Below are 23892 nucleotides of genomic sequence, written 5' to 3' on the forward strand. Positions count from 1 at the left end.
TTTGGTTGTTGGTTTTAGAATTTCATTTAAAAAAAAATAGTAGTGATAGATTTGAGTATGCTTATTTCTACAAACAGGCAGCTCTGTTTAATATTTAAAGGACTTTTTCCTTTCTTTGCTGCAAATTGCTGTCATCTAAAAACGTTATTCTATGGACGATGGACATGGTTTTTTTTTATATGTTTAATTATATCATTTAATTTTCATAATGCCTTAAAGTTCATAATGTTAGGCAGTTAGTTAGGCACAAATAAGGTTGGATAAAGCAGACGCTGACCATACACTCTGAGCCACCCCACTCAGGATTAACAGCCTCTCCAGGGGCTAACAGAACAAGGTTAGCACCCTTCAGAGCCTCTCCAGGGGCTAACAGAACAGGAATGCCTACCCCACAGAGCGGGCTCAGAAGCCACAAGGGAACTTCCAAGAGCTGAGCATGAACAAAAAAGGTGCAGGTTGCCCTAGGATCACAGCAAAAGCTCATTAGAAACTCATAAATATACAACACATAAGTAAATAACAATTAAGCAGAGTGCATCAGGGGTAGGTGCATGCACAAAAGCCAAAATGTTATATAATCACCAGCTGTCAATCAAAAATGTCAATCAAAGCCAAAGTTTGATATACAAAAAGCAGACTTAAAAGGATGCAGCTAGAACTTCTTGGGGCCATTGCCATTCTTGCTCCAGCAGTGGCCCACTTTCTCTCTTGAAAATGTACTATAGGGGCTCCTGGGTGGCTCAGTTGGTTAAGCCTCCGACTTTGGCTCAGGTCAGATCTCATGTTTGTGGGTTTGAGCCCTCCGTCAGGCTCTGTGCTGATAGCTGGCTCAGAGCCTGGAGCCTACTTCTGGTTCTGTGTCTCCTTCTCTCTCTCTGCCCCTCCCCGTCTCATGCTCTGTCTCTCTCTGTATCAAAAATAAATAAAAACATTTAAAATAAAAAAAAATGTACTAATTTACTTAGTAACAGTATCTCCCCATTCTGGTCTTGGGTCTCCAAATCTTTGGTGCATCTGGAACAAGACACACCTTGGTATCTGGTCAGCTGAATGACTGGGTAACATTAGTAAGTCATAGTTATGTCTTTTATAGTTTGAAACTTTATGGAAAGTAACAGATACAGAATTTGAACCCAGATATGACTATAAAGCTTCTCTTTTTAACCACTGTTCTGTTTACCAGTGCACAGGCAGCTACTGTCCATGGGAAAGAAGGTGATTTCCAATACATGTGATGTTCTTGAGCAGACGTAGAAAAATAGCAACATGTTCTTGTTTAGGTATGGTCTTAACTCGGGCAGCTAAAGCAAATAATCACATACAGGTGGCTTAAACATCACACAGTTATTTCTCCCAATTCTGGAGTCTGGGAAGTCCAAGATCAAGTGCAGGCAGATTTGGTGTCTGGGGATGGTTCTCTACTTGGTTTGCGAACAGTGGCCTTCTTGCTGTATCTTCAGCATGGCACAGAGAGAATGAGGACTCTTGTCTCTTCCTATTATAAGGACATTAGTCCCATCATGGGGGCTTCCCCCTTATGACCTCATTAAAATCTAATTACTTCCCAAAGGCCCCGCTTCCAAAAACCATCACATTGGGGATTTAGGGCTTCAACAAATGAAGCTGGGGCACATTCAGTCCATAGTGGGTACATTTTGATAACTCCAGGGAGAGACTTTCTGTTCTTTGTAAATTCTTTTCAGTGAATTTCTCCAAAGTAAGATTCCTCATAGAACAACCATTTATCTGCTTTTTGTCATTAGAATAGTCTCTTTGATCTACATTTTCCCCAGAGGCTTCTGACAGCCAAGGATTTTTGTTAGGCTTCCTGGATATCCTAACAGACTATTTTGTAGTCTTCAATTTCTCTAACATGACATCTCTTGGCAAGCTCTCTTTTATTCTCTCAGTCTCTTTTAATCTCTGTTTTCTGCCCTTATAATAAGCACACTTATTATACTCACGTTATGCTGGTTCTGTGATTTTGAAGCTAATTTACCTTAAGAACTTTCCATGACCATCCTGGTTAGATGGAGAGATCTAAATTTACTTTTAGTTCTTTTTGGGATCCTGGGACTGGTGTTAACATGAAAGTTTACCTGGACAGCAACCGTTGGCTCTAGATAGTCCACATGTGGTTCTTCCCCTCACCTCCACCATAATACAGAAAATATTTGAAGTGTATGACTCCATCCTGGAGATCCTGTCATTTCTGTTTTCTTCACATATTATCCTTGGTTTTCTTCTAATTATATTTGTTTTCACAAATAGTTTCCTTTTGGAATAGCCAAAATTAGCATGAATAGTAACACTGTGTTCTCCAAATAAGTCAAGGGAAAACTGAGATGTATTATAAATTAGGCCTTTGTTTAAACAATTCCATCAAAATAGTGAGATTCTCTCAATGTACTAAATCTATGTGGCTTTTTAAAAAATATGTATTTCTTTTGAAGGAGGGAGAGAGAAAGAGAGAGTGTGCTTGCACATGAGCAGGGGAGGGGCAGAGAACAAGAGAGAGAGAATTCTTAACAGGCTGCATGCTGTCAGCATGGAGCCCAACTTGTGGCTCTATTTCACCACTGTGAGATCATGACTTGAGCTGAAACCAAGAGCCAGATGCTTAACCAACTGGGACCACCCAGGGCCCCCTAAATAGTGGTCTTTTAATTCTTTAAAGACTGTATTTTACTCATCATAGGTGTTTGAAACTGAATACTGAAAATAATATTCCAAAACACTGGTTTGGAAAAAAACATGAAGTCCTGGTCATGATCCTTTGGCACCTCATTATTCAGAGCCTGCAGCATTGCCTGCTTGTGAACGTGAAGAATGTAGCTAGGAACTCAAAGAAGACCTGCCAGAAGAGCAGAGTCCAACCACAGCTCTTGGTGGAATGTCCCAAAGACTCCCTGCAGCTTGGACTGGAGTTGAAGTGCTACACTCAGCCAGGCTTCCAGTGAATAAATTCTTCTCCTTCTTGGGTGTGTGTGTATATATGTGTGTGTGTGCACGTGTGCGCATGCACATGCCTGTAGGCACTAAGTGTTAATTTTCTTAAAGCTGAAGGAGCTCCTGCCTGCATGGCATGAGCCAAAGGATTTTTCCTTTCGTGCTGAAAATCATTTGACTCCCACTCTTCTGTCTTCCCTTACCTAGGAAAAATCACTTCTTATGGATCAATAGAGCTTCCACATTAAACTGGTGTAATTTCTCTTTTTCCCAATTACATTCGAATTAATTAATTTTCTAGAAACTTACATAACAGGACTAGTCATACATTACCATTTTTTATCATAGTCCCAAAAGGAAGCCTACTCTTCCTTTCTGTGGCACTTAAAGGAAGAGCCTCTCTCTTTCTCTTTATTTTTATTTTTATTTTTGAGAGAGACAGAGTGAGTGGGGTGGGAGCAGAGAGAGCAAGAGAGGGAGGTGCAGAATCTTAAGCAGGTGCCAGACTCTGAGCTGTTAGTACAGAGCCCTACACAGGACTCGAACCTAAGAAACTTGAGATCATGACCTGAGCTGAAGTCGGATGCTTAACTGACTGACCCACTCCAGTGCACCCCTCTCTCTCTCTCTCTCTTTTTAAAGTAATCTCTGTGCCCAATGTGGGGTTCAAGCTCAGGATCAAATAACCCAGCCAGGCACCCCAAGAGAGATCTCTTTTAGTACAGAAGGAAAACACTGGCTAAGTTTGTCTTAGAGACTGTTTAATAATCACACCTATGGTTATTTTGACTTTAGTCTGATTTTGCTTCAGTTCAATTATATATACATCAACTGGAGTATTTTCTAACAGTTCAGAATTGTGCTTGAGAGAATGATGATATATTGACTATAAAATTATGATACAAAATTTTATATATTGTAAAATAGGATGGAATTGTGTTAAGGATTTAGATTTTGGAGTTAATATTGGATATAAGTTAGCTAATTTTCCCCAAGCTCCAGTTTCATCCATCAGTAAAGTAGCAATAAAAAAACCACTCTCCAGCTCTTGGTTGAGAATTAAATAACAAGTTAAAGTTCTTATTACAGTACCTACCACATACAAGTTTCCAGTGTTTGTGATTATAATAAATTATTTAAGTTATAATAAATCACTTTCTAAAGTAATATAATTTTAAAAAGAAATACAATTTTTATTTAAATACATCTCAAATATTATAAAATGAGAAAGTACTCCCAATTCCACATTGAGAAACCATATGGATATCTGTTATATACTGGTATGTCTCAGGGTTGGGAGGCAGTCAGACAAATGAGATCAGTAGCATACTGTGAAGATTTGAGCATGCAGAGAGAGCTTTTGGTTCTGGGATTAAATACTGCAGCTAAGTAACATGGCTGTTAATGCCCCAGCCACGTTCTTCATCACCAATTCACAGGTGCCTTTCCTAGTTGTTTATTCTGCCTGGAATGCCTGGAATGCTCATCCCCTTGATCTTTACTGTCCTGTAAATAGCCTCTTAAGTGTAATTGCCTCTCTCTGTCTGATCTAGATATAATGTCATCCTGTTTTTGTTCTCTGCCTGGTTCTCTGACATTTCTTATAATACATTTATTTGTTAATGGTCATTTCCCCCACAAGACTGTATGATCCATAAACGTGGAAACTTTGTCTTTTTCATAAATATTCTCAGTACCTAGATCTGTACCTGACACATAGTAGGCATTCAGTAAATATATTGAATGAATAAGTGAACAAATGATTGTTGCACTATTATTGTGTAGATGTAATTCATGAGCATCTCACTTTTCTAAATGAACATTTAAAAAAATTTATTTTTGAGTGAGAAAGAGTGGGGGTGAGGGGCAGAGAGAGAGGGAGGGAGAGAGAGAATCCTAAGCAGGCTCTGCACTGTCAGTGTATAGCCTGACATGAGACTCAGTCTCACAAACCGTGAATAGTGATCTGAACTGAAATCAAAAGTCAGATGCTTAACCTACTGAGCCACTCAGGTGCCCTCTACATGAACATTTTTGTATGGTGACAGAAAAATACTTGTTTTTTCTTGTATCCCATGTGTATTTCCTAATAAGTTCAGTGATTTAAGGGCACGATTGTAAATGTTTTAGACTTGATGTCTCTGTGATTATAACCTCAGCTGTTGTAGTGAAAGCAGCCATAGACAATATGTAAATGAATGAGTGTGGCTGTTTCAGTTAAACTGCAAGCATGCCTCATTTTATTGCATACTGCAATACATACTGCATTTTCACAGATTGAGGGTTTGTAGCAACCCTACACTGAGCCAAGTCTTATCAGTACCATTTTTTTTTTATCATGCTTTCTATCATGTCTCTGTGTCACACTTTGGTAACTCTTACAATTTTTCAAGCTTTATCATTATTATTTATTATGATCTGTAATCAGTGGTCTTTGATGTTACTATTGTAATTGATTTGGAGGCACAATGAACTGCACCCATATAGTATGGCAGACTTAATCCATAAATGTTGTTTGTGTTCTGACTGTTGCAGTGACTGGCTATCCATCCCGCCCGCCGCCCATCTGTCTCCCTCTCCTCAGTCCTCCTTATTCCCTGAGACATAACGGTATTGAAATTGGGTCAGTTAATAGCCTTGTGATGGCCTCTAAGTTTTCAAGTGAAAGAAAGAGTCCCACATCTCTTACTTTAAATCAAAAACTAGAAATGATTAAGCTCAGCGAGAAAGGTATGTCAAAAACTGAGATAGACTGAAAGCTAGGTCTCTTGTGCCAGTTAGGCAAAGCTGTAAATGCAAAGGAAAAGTTCTTGAAAGAAAATTAAAAGTTCTACTCCAGTGAACACGTGAATGATAAGAAAGCAAAACAGCCTTATTGCTGATAATGGAAAAATTTTGAGTGGTCTGGATAGAAGACCAAACCAGCCACCCCCTTCCCTTAAGCAAAAGCCTACTCCAGAGCAAGATCCTAACTCTCTTCAGTTCCAGGAAAGCTGAGAGAGATAAGGAAGCTACAGATGACAAGTTGAAGCTAACAAGGGGTTGGTTCCTGAGTTTTAAGTAAAGAGGTTATTTCCATAACAAAAAGCTCAAGGTGAAGCAGCAAGTGCTGATTAGGACGCTGCAGCAAGTTACCCAGAAGATCTAGCTGAGATAGTTTATGAAGGTAACTACACTAACGGTAGATTTTCAACGTAGATGAAATAGCCTTCTATTGGAAGAAGATACCATCTAGGACTTTCTTAGCCAGAGAGAAGTCAATGCTTGGCTTCAAAGGACAAGTTGACTGTCTTATTAGAGGCTAATGCAGGGACTGACTTTAAGTTGAAGCCACTGCTCATTTACTGTTTCCCAAATCATAGAGTTCTTAAGAATTGTGCTAAATCTCTGACTAAGATCATGATCTTACAGTTTGTGGGTTTGAGTCCCGCATCAGGCCTGGAGCCTACTTCAGATTCTGTGTCACCCTCTCTCCCCACCCCTCCCCCACTCACACTCTGTCTCTCTGTCAAAAATAAATAAACATTAAAAATTTTTTTTAAAATTACGCTAAACCTCACTCCAAGTTATAATCCTGGCCCTGCTAATTACATGTTTTGTGAACTTAGGCACTTATCTATAAAATAGGCATACCAACATTTATTTTTTTCTATGTTGGTCTTGATTAGAAATGGCATATGCAAAGTTATTAGCTTATAGAAAGAGTTCAACAAATGATTGCTCATAAATGGTAATGCAGGGATATCATTAATTATGATGTTTTATCTGTCTCAAAGTTTTCCAGGTTTTATATATACACTCCTTTAATTTGCTTAACAAACATTTGAAGAGAATCCAGTATGTTGAAGGTTCTGAGGGCTCTAAAAACTCTTAACGGAATTTATATCTTTATGTGAATGATCAGCTTAGTACAAAAAATTTTAAAAATTTTGATGGACAGCTTTTTAAAAAGTATGGCACATTTTCTTGCCTTTTGAAATATTGATAATTCAGGGTCATTACTGTGATCATTTTTTAAGTATGAGATGTACTGTAATGATTTGTCAGTCCTATTCAGGTGTGAAAGGTATTTGTTTCCTGTTATACTTCTTGAATCTTATTATCTGGTGTTCTTATTTGCTCTGTTTGTACCTTTAGGTTCTTCGTGTACTTCCGCACTTCAACATTATTTCTTTATTGTAAATTTGATTATTTTTTTAATTCAGTATAGTTAAATAAACAAATTCAGTATTGTAAGAAAAAAAAGAATTATGCTAAATCTACCCAGCTGGTGCTGAGTGGAACACCACTGAGACCTATTGCTCAGAAAAAAATATTCCTTTCAAAATATTACAGCTCATTGACAGTGCACCTGGGCACTCAGGAGCTGTCATGGTGATGAATATTGTTTTCAGGCCTGCTAACACAACATCTAGTCTGCATACCCGTGGATCAAGGAATCATTTTAATGTTCAAGTCTTATTACTTAAAAAATACATTTCATCAGGCTGGAGCTGCCACAGGTAGTGATTCTTCTGATGGATCTGGGCAAAGTAAATTGAATTTGTTCTCCATGTACATCAGCTCTGCTTGTTTTTTGTTTTTAGATTCCACATATAAGTGAGATCATATGGCATTTCTTTTAAGTTTATTTATTTTTGAGACTTGGCAGGGGAAGGGGAAGGGCGGGTGGGGAAGTGGGAGAATCCCAAGCAGGCTCCGTGCTGTCACTACAGAGCCCTGTCAGCAGGGGCTGCATCACTTATCTGAGCCTGAATCAGGAGTTAACCAACTGAGCCACCCAGGTGCCCCTTTATCTTTTTCTTTGTGACTTCCTTCACTTAGTATAATGCCCTCAAGGTCCATCCCTGTTGTTGCAGTTTGGCAAAATTTCATTTTTTAATAGCTGAATAATATTTCATTGCATATAAATTTGCCATGTTGTCCTTATCCATTCATCCATTCATGAACATTTAGATTGCTTCTGTGTCTTGACTATTGTAAATAAGGCTGCAATGAAATTGGGGGGGACATATATTTTCAAATAAGTCTTTTCATTTTCTGTGGATAACTACCCAGAAGTATAATTGCTGAATCATATGGTGACTCTATTTTTAATTTTTTGAGGAGCTTTCTTACTGTTTTCCATTGTGGCTGCACCAGTTCACTTTCCTGCGAGTGGTGCACGAGAGTTCCCTTTTCTCAACATCTTCATCAACACTTGTTTTTGTCTTCTTGATAATAGCCATAGAATGTATAATTTTGAAAGAGGTTTTTGATGGATTCGTTTCATATTTAGGGTTAAGATCTGTCTTCCCATTTTAATTCAAGTAGGACTACTTTTAGAGGTACACACCAAAGCACACCTGATCATCTTAGAGAACAGTTTACAAAACCATTTGTTTAGTTGTTAATGGAATTAATTGTTTAGATAAGGCTCTAATTGGTATGGCACAGTAGTAATAATAGCTAACATTCCTTGGTTTTTTACAACATTTCACTTGCATTATCTATTTTAATCCTCACTAGTATTCAAATAGAGGTAATATTATCCCCATTTTGCCAGGTGAGGAAACTAAGGTTTAGAAGTGTTAAAGACCTTGACCAAGACCTTTGAAAATCTAGAAGTTTATAGATCCAGACTTTAAATACAGATCTCTTCTGCAGAGCTTTCATACTTAACCAGCTCAGCACAGCTGCTCTGTTGTTTTCCCAAGCAACTGCAAGTCATGAATTACTGCTTTAATGGAGAGAGGGTGTCATTATAAAGTGACAAGGCTGAATTAAAAAGTTGCATGCTCCTCATTCTCTTTTACTATATAGTCATTTCGATTTTAAGATTTATCATATCATTTCTAAACATCATAAAATATCTTAGCATAGGGTGGACATTCATAAAAGGATGATGTATATTTATTGATAGACTTTTTTCTTCTAAGTTCCTTTTTTAGGGGCACCTGGGTGGCTCAGTTGGTTAAGTGTCCGGCTTTGGCTCAGGTCATGATCTCACGGTTCATGGGTTCGAGCCCCGTGTTGGACTCCGTGCTGACAGCTCAGAGCCTGGAGCCTGCTTCAGATTCTGTGCCTCCCTCTCTCTCTGACCCTTCCCTGCTCGCTCTGTCTCTCTCTCTCTCTCTCTCAAAAATAAATAAAACATAAAAAAGTTTTTAATTTCTTTTTTAAAATTGATAATCACATGGTTCCAAAATTAAATTGTGTCAAAAGGTAAACATAGTAAACTTTAGCTTTCATCTCTGTCAGAGTCTACTCCTCATTCTACCCCCAACCCCTATGGTATCCATTTTTAATAGTTTCTTATTTATCCAACCACAGTTTTTGCAGATCTAAGCAAAAAGGGGAAAGGATATGTACTTCCCATTCAAAGATATATTTTCTACTAATAGATTCTGTTGTTTTCTCTGTCTGCTTTGAATTTTCCATGAGAAAAAATCTCACTAACAAAGTTTACTCTCTTTCTGGTAGTCTTCCTCTACAGTTTAGCACTCTTCTTTGGGAAAACTAATAATGTGAAGCAGTTTAGGTAGGTCACAGGTGATTTTTTTTAAATTCCTTAATTTAAATGGGTGAATTGTACTAGATCATAGTATATTTGAAAATTATTTTGACTAGAAAAAGATCCCCCAAAGCTAGACTGCTCCTCAGTGTAGTCAGTGTTTGATTCTGAAGACATAGTGGATCTACTGCAGTGGCATTTGTTAAAAAAACAAAACATGATCTTTCTAATGAAGATTATCCATTTTTGGTTAAATCCAGTGGCTAACTTTCCTTTCTTCTTATTCATTGTAGTTGAGGCAGTCCCAGTCCTACTGCACAGACACAGAATGTCTTCAGGAATGTAAGTAATGATGGCACAGCGGCAGGATTAGAGGACAGAGGATTGTGAATGTTTGTTGGAAATTTTATTTATAGTTTGTTGTTCAAGGAAATGGTTCTCAGTGATGTATTTCCTATTTAAATATTTCATTTTCTAACTTAAATATTATTTTTCTTCCTCAAAAAAAATTTTGGTTATTGAAGAAAATTTTAAAATAAAGATAAGTCATGGTGGAATCATGATAAGGAAAAACTTCCAGAATACGAAAAGATAACCATTATTGACAACTTGCTGTAAAAACTTTCAGACCTTTTTCTTGGTAAATATATGTGTAACAGTGCACTTCTGGCTGGTCAGACTGGAACAGCAAGGCTGCTAGCACAAACCAGTTACCCTTTCTCTAGCGTCTCTTTTTTGCATCCATTCGCAGTTTTGGGAACTTTTGAATGGGGGAAGGAGGCCATTCTGTTGCAGGATTTGGAAGCTTTGGGGCTTTGGCTCTGACATTAGCATTCTCAAAAGAACAGAGACCGTTGGGAGGTTTCTCAGTGTGGCTTTATGGGCAGTGGTGATGGTAAAGTGAGAATCAGAGCAGGAAGATGGATCCTGCATTGTGAATATAGCTGACAGACTTGGTGGCCGTTAGGTGAGGCTTTTTTTCAAGACACAAAATAACTTGAGGGGAACTAATAACGAACATTCAAGCCATAATGAATTGACCGTAAGGATGGAAGTATGACATTAGTAGGAAGGTAAAGCCTGGCACAGTTAATTTCAGATACACTTGTGAGAATGGGATCACTTCGTATGTGCTGTTTTTCACCAGTGTATTATAAACATATCAGTACATATTTATCTAATAATGGTTATTGACTAAATATATTACTTTATGGGACTATATCAGTGTTCAAATGATTTCCTTTCACTGAAATCTTAGGCTGCTGATGTATTTTTTGCTATTACAAATAATAATTGAACAGGTATCCTATCCTTATATGCACAGTTCTTAATGACATTGTTTTTACCTTAAAATTTTATTTTTTATTTTAGAGAGAGACTGTACAAGTTGGGGAGAGGGGTAGAAGGAGAAAGAGAGAGCGAGAGAGAGAATATCTGAAGCAGGCTCTACACTGTCAGCACAGAGCCCAACCCAGGGCTTGATCCCATGACCCTGGGATCAAGAATCAGACACTCAAATGGCTGAGCCACCCATGTGCCTCTACTTTACCCATTTCTCCCACCCCTCACTCCCCACCTTCGGCAACCACCAATTGGTTCTTTGTGTCTATAGGCTTATTTTGTTTTGTTCAATTTCACATGTAAGTGAGATAATACAGTATTCATCTTTCTCTGTTTCCCTTGTTTCACGTCCATCCATGTTGTCACAAATGGCAAGATTTCATTGTTTCTTATGGCTGAATAATGTTCTGTTGTGTATGTATATATATACATATACATGTATATGCACACCATAAGTTCTTTATCCATTCATTTGTGGATGGACAAGTAGATTGTTTCCATTATCTTCGCCATTGTAAGTAGTGCTTCATTGAACATGGGGGTGCATATATCTTTTTGAATTACTGTTTATATTTTTCTTGGAGAAACCCCAGAAGTTTAATTGCTGGATCATATAATGGTAGTTCTTGTTTAAATTTTTTGAGGAACGTACATACTGTCTTCCATAGTGGCTGTACCAATTTACATTCCTATTAACAGTGCACAAGGGTTCTTTTTTCTCTACATCCTCACCAACACTGGTTATTTCTTATCTTTTTGGTAATAAGCTTTCTAACAGATATGAGACAATATCTCATTGTGGTTTTGTTTACATGTCTTGATGATTAGGGATTTTGACTTGTTGGCCATCTGTGTCTTCTTTTGGAAAATATCTATTCAAATCTGATGATGATTTAAAAACATTTTTTTAATGTTTATTAGAGAGAGAGAGAGACAGAATGCAAGCAGGGGAGGGCAGAGAGAGAGGGAGACACAGAATCTGAAGCAGGCTCCAGGCTCTGAGCTGTCAGCACAGAGCCCGGTAAGGAGCTCAAACCCGCAAACCACGAGATCATGACCTGAGCCGAAGTCAGACACCACCCAGGTGCCCCAGATTGTTTTTTGTTACTGACTTGTATGAGTTCTTGATATATTTTGGATGTTAACATCTAATCAGATGTATGATTTGCAAATATTTTCTTCCATTCATTAGTAGATTGCCCTTTTATTTTTTGATGGTTTTCTTTGCTGTGCAGAAGTCTTTTAATTTGATGTTTTCCCACTTGTTTATTTTTGCTTCTGTTGATTTCACTTTTGATATCAGATTCAAATGGTCATTAGTAAGACTTTATGTCAAGGAGATTATTTGCCTGTGTTTTCTTCTAGGAGTTTTGTGGTTTCAGGTCTTACATTCAGATCTTTGATACATTGTGAAATAATTTTTGTATATGGTGTAAGATAGTGGTCTAGTTTCATTTTTTGCATGTGGCTGTTTAGTTTCCTAACATTAATATATTTTTTAAAGAGTTTTATTTTTTAATTTATTTTATTTTTGAGAGAGAGAGGGAAAGAGTACATGAGTGGGAGAGAGGGCCAGAGAGGGGGTGGAGAGAGAAAATCTTAAGCAGGCTCCATGCAAAGCCTGATCCCACAACCCTGGGATCATGACTTGAGTTGAAATCGAGAGTTGGATGCTCAACCAGCTGAGCCACCCAGGTGCCCCTCCAACACCATTTATTGAAGAGATTGTCCTTTCCCCGTTGTATATTTTTGGCTCCTTTGTCATGAAGTAATTGATCATGTATGCCTGAGTTTATTTTTGAGCCCTATTCTGTTCCTTTGATCTATGCCAATAACATTAATTTTAATTACTATAACTTTTAAAAAATAAGTTCAGCTTTATTTTATTAATTTTTTCTTTAGAAAAAGAGAGCATGCGGGAGTGGGGGAGAGTGTCAGAGGGAAAGAGAGAGAGAGAGAGAGAGAGAGAGAGAGAGAGAGAGAGAGAGAGAGAGAGAGAATCTTAAGCCACCTCCATGCTCAGTGTGGAACCCAATGCAGGGTTTGGTCCCATGACCCTGGGATCATGACCTGATCCGAAATAAAGAGCCAGTCACTCAATCACCTGAACTACCCAGGCGCCCCAATTACATTAGCTTTGTAACAGAGTTTGGAGTCAGGGATTGTTGTGCCTTCAACTTTTTTCTTCTTTCTCGATTGCTTTGTGATCTTTTGTGGTTTTATACAAAGTTTAGGATTGTTCTATTTCTGTGAACTATGCCATTGTAATTTTGACTGAATTGAATCTGTAAATTGCTTTGAGTAGTATGGAGATTTTAACAGTTATTTCACTCTATGAGTGAGGAATATCTTTGTGTCTTCTTCAGTTTCTTTCATTAATGTCTTATAGTTTTCAACATACAGCTCTTTTACCTCCTTGGTTAAATTTATTCCTAGGTGTTTTTTTGATGCAATTATAAATGGGACTGTGTTCTTAATTTCTCTTTTTGCTAGTTATTAGTGTATAGAAACACAGCAGGTTTTTGTATTGATTTTATAGTTGCAATATTACTGAATTTGTTTATTCTAACATCTTTTTGATGGAGTCTTAAAAAATATTTTTTTTTATGTTTATTATTGAAACAGAGAGAAACAGAGCATGAGTAGGAGAGGGCAGAGAGAGAGGGAGACGCAAATCTGAAGCAGGCTCTAGGCTCTGAGCTGTCAGCATAGAGCCTGACTTGGGGCTTGAACCCATGAACCATGAGATCGTGACCTGAGCTTAAGTTGGACGCTTAACTGATTGAGCCACACCTAGGCGCCTCATCCGATGGAGGCTTTAGGGTTTTCTATACATAACGTCATTGGCTAATAGTGACATATTTACTTCATTTTAAACTTGGTTGCCTTTTATTTCTTTTTCTTGCCTAATTGCTCTGGCTAGGATTTCTAATACTGTGTTGAATAAAAGTGGCCAGAGTGAACATCCTTGTCATGTTCCTGGTTTTAGAGGAAAAATTTTCAGGTTTCACAGTTAAGTATGGTGCTAGCTTTGGGCTTTATTATGTTGAGGTACATTATTACCTTATTGAGAGTTTTTGTGATGTTTAATTTTGTCTAATGTTTTTCCTGCATTTATCAAGATGATCATAATGACTTTTATCCTTAATTTTGTTAATATAGTACATATCACATTTGACTGATTGGTGGACATTGAGCCAACCTGGCATCCCTAGCGCAAATCTGACTCAATCATGATGTGTGATCTTTTTAAAGTATTGCTGAATTCTGTTTGCTAATTTTTGTTGGGGATTTTTACATCTGTGTTCATAAAGTACATTAGCCTGTACCTTTTTTTCTTCTGGTATCCTTGTTGGTTTTGGTACCAGAGTAATGCTGGCTTCATAAAATAAGTTTAGTAGGATTACCTCCTCTTCTATTTTTGGTTGAATTTGAAAAGGATTAGTATTAATTCTTTTTTAATGTTTGGTAGAAATCACCAGTGAAGCTGTCTGGTCCTGGACTTTTGTTTGTTGGGAGGTTTTTGATTACTGATTCAGACTCCTTACTAGTAATCAGTCTGTTCAGAGTTTCTGTTTAATCATGATGCAGTCTTGGTAGGCTGTATGTTTCTAGGAAGTTACTCATTTCTTCTAGGATGTCCAGTTTGTTGGTGTATGATTATTCATACTAATCTGTTAAGATCCTTTATATTTCTGTAGTATCAGTTGTAACATCTCTTTCATTTCTGATTTTAGTTGAGTCCTTTCTTTTTTTGGTTAGTCTGACTAAAGCTTTATCCATTTTATCTTTTTCAAAGAATCAGCTCTTAGTTTTATCAGTTTTTTTTCTATTATCTTTTTAATTATCTTTATAATTTCTTAATCCTTTATTTCTACTCTAATCTTTGTTATTCCCTTACATCTACTAACTCTGGGATGTATTCTCTTTTTTCTGGTTTTTGAGGTGTAAAGTTAGATTGTTTGAGACCTTTCTTATTACTTGAAGTAGACATGTATCACTGTGAACTTCCCTCTTAGAACTGCTTTTGCTAAGGGGCGCCTGGATGGCTCAGTTAAGCAACCTCCTTCGGCTCAGGTCATGATCTCATGGTCTGTGAGTTCAAGTCCCATGTTGGGTTCTGTGCTGACAGCTCAGAGCTTGGAAATTGTCTTGGATTCTGTATCCCTCTCTCTCTCTGCCCCTCCCCTGCTTGCTCTCTCTCTCTCTCCCTAAAAAAAATAAAACATTAAAAAATTTTTTTTAGGAACTGCTTTTGCCACATCCCCAAAATTTTAGTGTTATAATTGTATTTTTGTTTGTTTCAGGATATTTTTTGACTTTGTAAAATTTTGTTAGGGTGACTGGCTGGTTCAGTTGGTAGATCATGCAACTCTTTTTTTTTTTTTTTTGAGAGACAGACAGCACAAGCAGGGGAGGGTCAGAGAGAGAGGGAAACACAGAATCTGAAGCAGGCTCCAGGCTCTGAGCTAGCTGTCAGCACAGAGCCTGATGCAGGGCTCAAAGCCACAAACTGTGAAATCATGACCTGAGCTGATGCCGGATGCTTAACCAACTGAGCCACCCAGGCGCCCCGAGCATGCAACTCTTAATCTCAGGGTCCTGTATTCAAGCCTTACGTTCATTGGGGAGCCTAGTTTTATATTGCTTTAGTTGGAAAAGATGCTTGATAGGATTTCAGTCCTCTAAGGCTTGGTCAACATATGATCTATTCTAGAGAATGTTTTCTGTGCACTTGATAAGAATGTGTATTCTGTTGCTTTTGGAGGGAATGTTCGTATATACAATTAAGTCCATCTGATCTGACATGTCATTTAAGGCTGATGTTTACCTATTGATTTTCTGTTTGGATGATCTATTCGTTGGTGTAAGTGAGGTATTAAAGTTCTCTGCTATTATTGTATTGCTATTTCTCCATTTAGGTCTGTTAATATTTGCTTTATATATTTAGGTGCTCCTATAAATATTTACAAATGTTATATGCTCTTACTGGATTGACCCCTTAATCATCATGTAATGCCCTTATTTGTCTCTTATTATAGTCTTTGTTTTAAAATTGATTTTATCTGGGGCGTCTGGGTGGCTCAGTCGATTCAGTGTCCAACTCTTGATTTCAGTTCAGGTCATGATTTCATGGTTTGTGAGATCAGGCTCCCCATCTGGCTCTGTGCTGACAGTGTGGAGCCTGTTTGGTATTCTCTCTCCTCTCTTTCTGCCCTTCCCCGCTCATGTTCTCTCTTTCTCAAAATAAATAAAAAACATTAAAAAGTAAATAAATAAAACTGATTTTGTTATATATTTAGCTACCCCAGCTTTCTTTTGATTTCTTCTGTTTATTTTTTTAATGTTTATTCATTTTTGGAAGAGAGAGACAGATAGCATGAGTGGGTAAGGGGCAGAGAGAGAAGGAGACACAGAACTTGAAGCAGGCTCTGAGCTGTCAGCACAGAGCCCGATGTGGGGCTTGAACCCATGAACTGTGAGATCATGATCTGAGGTAAAGTCAGATGCGTAACCGACTCAGCCAGCCAGGTGTCCGTCTTTTTTTTTTTTTTAAACATTTATTTCTTATTTTTGAGAGAGAGAGAGAGAGAGAGAGCGAGCGAGCAAGCACGTACGTGCAGGAGAGGGGAAAGAGACAGAGGGAGACACAGAATCTGAAGCAGGCTCCAGGATCTGAGCTGTTAGCTCAGAACCCCATGCAGGGCTTGAATCCATGAACCACAAGATCATGACCTGAGCCTAATTCAGACACTTAACTTATTGAGTCACCTAAGAACCATCTTTTGGTTTCTTTTTGCATGGAATATCTTTTTCCATGCCTTTACTTTCAGTATGTCATTACATCTGAAGTGAGTCTCTTATAGGCAGCATATAGATTTTTTTTATGTTTTATTTTTGATGGGGATGGGGAGGGGAGAGAGGCATAGACAGAGGGAAGACAGAATCTAAAGGAGGCTCCGGCTCCGAGCTGTCACACAGAGCTTGACACAGGGACTTGAACTCATGAGCTGTGGGATCATGACCTGAGCCCAAGTAGGGCACTTAACTGACTGAGCCACCCAGGCACTCAGGTCCCGGGTCTTGTTTTTTTTTGTTTTTTTTTTTTTTTTTTGTTTTTTTTTTTTTAGTAAGCTCTATGTATAAATAACACTGTGCTAGAACTCACAACCCTGAGATTGAGGCACATGCTCTACCATCTGAGCCAGCCAGCTGCCCCACCATTCTATGTCTTTTGATTGGAGAATTTAGTTCCTTTACAGTAAAAGTACTGGGCTTCTGGGTGGTTCAGTCATTAAGCATCTGACTTTGGTTCAGGTCATGATCTCACAGTTCATGAGTTTGATTCCCGCTTTGGGTGAGCTCAAGCCCCGCTTTCAGTAAGCCCTCCTCTCTCTTCCCCTCTATCTCTTTCCTCTCACTTGTGCCCTCTCTCTCAGAAAAGAAAAAAAATGCAGCGTAAGTAATTAGTGTTAGGTATATACTTGCTGCCATAGTGTTCATTGTTTTCTGGGTGTTTTTGTAGATTCTTTGTGTTCTCTTCTTCTCTTACTCTCTCTCTTCCTTTGTGGTTTGATGACTTTCTTTAGTGTTATGCTTCTATTTCTTTATCTTTTGTGTGTGTGTTTACTGTGAACTTTTGTTTTGGGGTTACCATGTTTACATATAACAGTTTATATCCATCTGATTTAAGTCAGTAACAACTTCCCATTCCCTTTTTCTTTTAACTTTTTAAAGTTTATTTATTTATTTTGGGAGAGAGAGGGAGCATGCAAATAGGGGAGGGGCAGAGAGAGAGAGGGTGAGAGAATCCCAAATCCGCAAGGAGCCAGACTCAATCCCACAAACTGCGAGATCATGTCCTGAACCAAAATCAAGAGTCAGATGCTTAACTGCCTGAGCCACCCAGGTGCCCTAAGTTTGACCCTATTCTAAATCTCAACATTCTAAGTTCCCTTTGCTACATTTTATGTATATTTTAAGGCTTTTGACATGTTACCAAATTGCATTTATTAATAGGCTATATGCTTATACATACCATCCTGAAGCTGAGCTCCAGTTTATTTTGTATATGAAGCTAAAACACAGTAAGGTACTATTTTAAAGGCACTTGTTATTACATTATTAAGTATTATTACTACTGTGTGAACTGGTGAGTCCCATTAAATTCTATAAATATAACAGCTTAGAGAAATAGGACCTAGTACAATGCTTAGCCCAAAGTAGAAATTTTGTCAGAACATTTTTCATTGGTGCAGCAAGGTACTAATTGTATGCTTCTGGACAAGAAAGTAATGGTAATGTGCAGATGTGTTAGGTTGTTGGGATGGGGGGTGGTGGTTCCTCAGCTCTAGGTTTCTTTATGTTGCTTTTACGGTAGCATTCATTAATCTGCTCTCTATAGGCCTCTCAGAAATTTTCCCCCAGCAGGTAAAGCTAAAACCTGTTCTTCTAGTTGAAAATAATCTTATTGAACTTCTTACGGAAAAACAAGTATCTATTACATTTGTGGTGTCTGTGATCTTGAGCTAGCCCTACCTGTAAACCAAATATACTCATTTCTTTGAGTGAAATTTCATTTCTTTAATCTAAATATGAAGACATATCTCTAGAGCTTAAATATAAATTTGGTTATATCGCCCAGTTTTTCTTCCCTGGTTCTTTTAGTGTTTGGTGGAAATCCTTTCTGAAAGCCATGTTTTTAAATGGTTTGTGCATCAGAATTACTTTTCTTTGTATTCTAAATTTTCTCCAGTGAGTTTATGCTGTTTTCATAAGATATATATTAATCAGGAGTTCCTACAGTCCCCTCCTCAGGTTCAGTAATTTGCTAGAGTAGCTCACAGAAGTCAGGAAAACCGTTTACATTACCAGTGTATCATAAAGACTGCAACCCAAGATCAGCCAAATAGAAAGGGTGCACAGGGCAAGATATGTGGTAGAAGGGTGCAGAGTAGCCCTGTTTTCTCTGAATGTGCCACTTTCCCAGCACCTTGATGTATTTGCCCATCAGGAAGCTTTCTGAAACCCCTTGTTGAGAGTTTTGGAGATTCCATTCTGTAGGCAGGAATGATGGAATCATTGGCCATTGGTGATAAAGTTGATCTCCAGCCCCTTTCCTGTCTGGAGTTTAGGGAGTGGAGCCGGAAGTTCCAGCTCTCTAATCATATGGTCAAACTCTGGCAACCAGACACCATCCTGAAACCTCTAGAGGTCCTCCAGGGTCACTTCATTAGCATAAACCCAGGTTTGGTTGAAACATTTATTAATAATAACAAAATGACATTTCTTTCCTGTCTTACAGGAAATTCTAAGAGTTTTAGGATTTCTGTGGTAGGGACTGGAATGAAGACCAAATACATATTTCTTTTTCTGAGGGGGGGAGTGGCAGAGGGAAAGGGAGAGACAGAATTTAAGCAAGTTCCACATCCAGCATGGAGCCCAGTGCAGGGCTCAGTATCACAACCGTTAGATCACAACCTGAGCTGAAATCAAGAGTCAGGACGCTTAGCCAGCTGAGCCACTCAGGTGACCCTGTATTTCTTATTATATCATAATACTCATGGTACCTCCCATGGTTTGTTGCATGTATTTAAGGTGATTTAATTGAATATGCTACATGATTCTTTATATTGAGCCAAAATCTACTTCACCGTGGTGTCTACCCATAGTTCTGCTCTCTAGAGCAGTAGAGAGCAAGTAAGACTTCTGTAAGACTGCCTTTAGATTAAGTGTTATATGGAAACCAGCTCTACCACTAACTTAATTCTGGAGTAAATCAACTTGAAACAAGTAGCTATATGGTGAAGATAATGTACTTATTCCACACAGCCCCCAAATTGCAGAGTTAAAGCCTCCTGGTGCTAATGCACCATTTTCACTGCTGTTCTATTTCTGCTTTTCCACTGGAAGCCTATGTGTAAGTTTGTAGAGATGATCCCTTGGGATCTACCAGCTTGCAGAGCATCCCTCTCTACTCTTTCATCTTCCTGGTGTCCGGTTAAGTTCATAGCTTCACTCTGACTATTCCGTTGGCCAAGCTATTTAATACATTTGCTTGTAACTAAAGACTGAAACATTAAAGCAGAATACAGCAGTATTTTGATACACAGAGTCCTTTTACATTTTTTGATTTTCATCTTTCTAGACCATACAGTAAAAGTATTTACTCTCTTAAGGCAAATAATTTTCAGGCAGTTAGGGAACAGATTTTATATCTCCCATGTGGTTGTGCCCCTTAGTATTTGTAACTGCCAAAGAGTTATCACAATAAAAACCCCAGTAACCAGAGTCTACTCACCTCTCTATACTGACTTTAAAATTGCTGCTCCTTGGGCTGCTCCGACTGGCTGGCTCAGTCAGAAGAGCATATGAGTCTTGATCTTGAGGTAGTGAGTTCAAGCCCATGTTGGGTGTAGAGGTTACTTAAATAAAAAGAAAGCTTAAAAAAATCAAGGGTGCCTGGCTGGCTCAGTCAGTAGAGTATGCAACTCTTAATCTCAAGGCTGTAAGTTAAAGCCCCACATTGGGCATGGAGCCAACTTAAAAACAATAAAATAAATTAAAAATAAATTTTAAAAATGGCTGTTCTTTATATTTGTTAGTATCAGCTACATGTAGTATCAGGGCATTTGAGTAGCATAATTGTTTTGAGATTTTAGGAAAAGCGTTGTAAGGGCCTACAAATAACCACAGAGTGCTACCTATAACTCCATCTCTGTTTTTGAATATTTCAAGAAGTCCAAGTCAGTTCAGATACCCAGGATCTCCAATCCTGAAGTAATTTCAACCTACTTTTTTTGTTTAATTCAACTTTATTTTTTATGTATAGTTCACAAATTAAGGAGTTAATATGCACTGAAAAGTGATCTTCCTACTTATATTTTCCCTACTACTCAGGTTCTGTCTCCAAGTATTATTATTAGTTTTTTATGTATCTTTACAGAACTTATGCATGTACAAGCAAACTATATATTTGCTCCCAGTCTTTGTACACAGTTTTTCACCTTTTTTTTTTTTAGTCAAAAAAAATATATAGTGATCTCATGGAGACTTTACTCAACATTTTTTACAGCTTCATGGGATTACATTGTGCAGATGTTCCCTTAATTTACAGACAGTCTTGGCAGGCATTTAGGTTTGTTTCTAGTTTAAAAAAAAAAAAAACCCTTTCACAGTATACCTATGTGAAAATACATTCTAGAGCCACCTTAATTTTGTGGGGCTGATATAAACAGAGAAATACTGACTATGGTCAAGAGGTTCAACTTCTTTTTTAAGTTTATTTCTTTTGAGACAGATCCAGAAAGAGAGAGGGAAAGAGAATCCCAAGCAGGCTCTGTACTGTCAGCACAGAGCCCAGCACGGGACTCGATCTCACACACTGTGAGATCATGACCTGAGCCAAAATCAAGAGTCAGATGCTTAACCCATTGAGCCACCCAGTCGCCCCCAAGAGGTTCAACTTTGATTCAGCTATTACTCTTCATTCTGAGAGGGGTCATGAGTTATTGGAGAATAAGAGAAATGAACTTACCAAAGGTTAGGAAAATGATATCCTAAATATAACCTTTTTTTCCCTTAGCCTTTTAAGTAGAGAAATTTTACTACACATTACTACCCTTCAGAAATTTTAGAGGCATCCTTAACATCTTTTCTTCCCCCTTCTACTGTTAGTCCAGCCAATCCCCATGTGTTTTGCTTCTTCCATCCTAATACTATTTGTATTTGACCCTTTTTCATTCCCACTTCAGCATCTTATTCAAATTATCCCCACCAGGATATATCTGCAGTCAGACTTTCCTGTGTGCATAATACTAGTAATGGCTGATGTTTATTGAACACCTCCTGTGTACCAGCCACTGTACTAACTGCTCCTTATGTGTAATCATTTCAATCCTCACAACTGCTCTCTGGGATGACGGGAATATTGCCGTTTCACTAGTGAAGAAATTGAGGCAGAGATATTACATAGCTAAGAAATAATGGAGTCAAACAGCTATGAGATGGTCTCAGTTCTTAAAAAGTTAATGTCCTAATTAGAACCAGTAGGACTCCATTCCTTCAAACTAGGAACGCTATACTAGTCCAGAGAAGAAAGGAAGGAGAGAACTGAGAAAACGAAGATTTAAAAAAAAAAGTTTATTCATTTTTGGGACGCCTGAGTGGCTCATTTCACTTAAACGTTTGACTTTGGCTCAGGTCATGATCTCATGGTTTATGGGTTTGAGCCCCACATTGGCCGGGGTCTGTGCTGACAGCTAACTCACAGCCTGGAACCTGCTTCAGATTCTCTGTCTCCCTCTCTCTCTACACCTCCCTTGCTCATTTTCTCTCTCTCTCTCTCTCTCTCTCTCTCTCTCTCTCTGTTTCTCTTTTTATTCACTTTTGAGAGAGAGTGAGCAGAGTTGGGGCAAAGAGAGGGGGACAGAGGATCTGAAGCAGGCTCGGCACTGACAGTAGTGAGCCAAATGTGAGGCTTGAACCCACAAACTGTGAGATCATGATCTGAGCCAAAGTTGAACACTCAGCTGAGTGAGCCACCCAGGCACCCCAAAAATGGAGATTTTTATAGAAGAGAGTGATGTAGGTGAATAAATGGAGGTTATTTGTAAGCACATGCCAGACAGGTAAAAAGTCATGAGTGCCCCAGGACTGAGTTTGTAAAATTGGCAAATGCTGTAAGCCAAACTAGCATAGAACTGTTGCATCATATTCATTTGGAAAGCTTTTAAAATATTGTTGGTTCCTGACCCCATCCCTGAGCTTCTCCTGAATTAGATGGTGTGAGGTAGCGCCATAGAATCTGTGGTATTGCTGTCATCACAGGCCATTCTGATGCATAGGCAGACCAGACAACCACTGGCTACAGAAGGAAGAAGATAATGGGGTTGACTAGAGCAAGAGGTGCTTTTTCTGAGAAATTTAGAGTTAAAATGATGAGTAAGGCCAAATCCTATGAGGGAAGGCCAGGTTGACGAGTTCAGAGTTGAAGCAGTAGTCAGAGAGTAAGTCACTGGGTTGGTCAGCAGCTGGGTTACAAGCAGTGTTCCAAGCAAATCTTTCTGGCAGCAGTATGCAGGAAAGACAGGAATAAGAACCAAGCCCGGAGACAGTTACAGGGAACTGAGAACCAGAACATGATTGTGAGAGTAGGCATTTTCGTGTCTCAGAGGACATGAATTAGTAAATTAGTGATCCAAGGTTCCACTCCCTGAAGAATATTTTATTTGCAAAGAGTATCAAAAAAAATAAGAGACCTGGGGTGCCTAGCTGGCTTAGTCAGTAAAGCATGCAGCTCGTGATCTCAGGGTTGTGAGTTTCAGCCTCACACTGGGTGTAGAGATTACTTATAAAATACAAGAGACCCACTTTCCAAACTGAGTAATTTATAAGAATTGACATTGGGGTTACACTTCTGGTCTATACCATTAATCTAGAGTTTTATTTGAGACGGAGGGGCACTATAAGAAGTGACAATGTATAGAAGTCACAGTTATCCTTCTTTAACTTTAAAGCTAATTTTAGGGGCGCCTGAGTGGCTCAGTTGGTTAAGCCTCTGACTTCGGCTCAGGTCAGATCTCACGTTCGTGGGTTCGAGACCCGCGTCAGGCTCTGTGCTGACAGCTCAGAGCCTGGAGCCTGCTTCCAGTTCTGTGTCTCCTTCTCTCTCTGCCCCTCCCCCTCTCATGTTCTATCTCTCTCTGTATCAAAAATAAATTTAAAAAAATAAAATAAAGCTAATTTTACCAAACCTCTAGTTATAAGCTTATTCATCAAAAATCCTTTTTAAATCTGTATTTTCTAATGTTACTACTCACAGGACTGATAATTTTCAGGCTCTGTCTCACTCTGTGGTACTGTGAGAGATTCTGACAGGGCAAAGAGGTTAGTTAAGAGCACAGGCTCTGGAATGGTACCAGCTGTATTAAATTCCAGCTTTGCCATATACCAGTTGTATGACATGAGGATTTAACCCTCCTTTTCCCCAGTTTCCTCATCAATAAAATGAAAATATGATAGTACTTACCATAAAATAAGATTGTTAAAAGGATTAATAGATATGCTTGGTTCAAATTTTAGCTATTATTTAGTAATAAAAATAATAG

At 38.4% G+C, this 23892-nt stretch overlaps 1 protein-coding gene across 4 annotated transcripts in view; it reads left to right on the forward strand.

Moving 5' to 3' along the window:
* SMIM14 (small integral membrane protein 14) overlaps positions 1-23892 on the forward strand; it is an 88607-nt gene that overhangs the window by 58258 nt on the left and 6457 nt on the right. For all 4 annotated transcript variants that reach the window (XM_029947152.1, XM_029947169.1, XM_029947160.1 and 1 more), the window contains one exon: positions 9736-9784. In XM_029947152.1, the coding sequence (XP_029803012.1) occupies positions 9736-9784 (49 nt within the window). The remainder of the gene's footprint in view (positions 1-9735; positions 9785-23892) is intronic.

The sequence above is a fragment of the Suricata suricatta genome, chromosome 1 (genome assembly GCF_006229205.1).
Source record: "Suricata suricatta isolate VVHF042 chromosome 1, meerkat_22Aug2017_6uvM2_HiC, whole genome shotgun sequence".
Taxonomy (NCBI): domain Eukaryota; kingdom Metazoa; phylum Chordata; class Mammalia; order Carnivora; family Herpestidae; genus Suricata; species Suricata suricatta.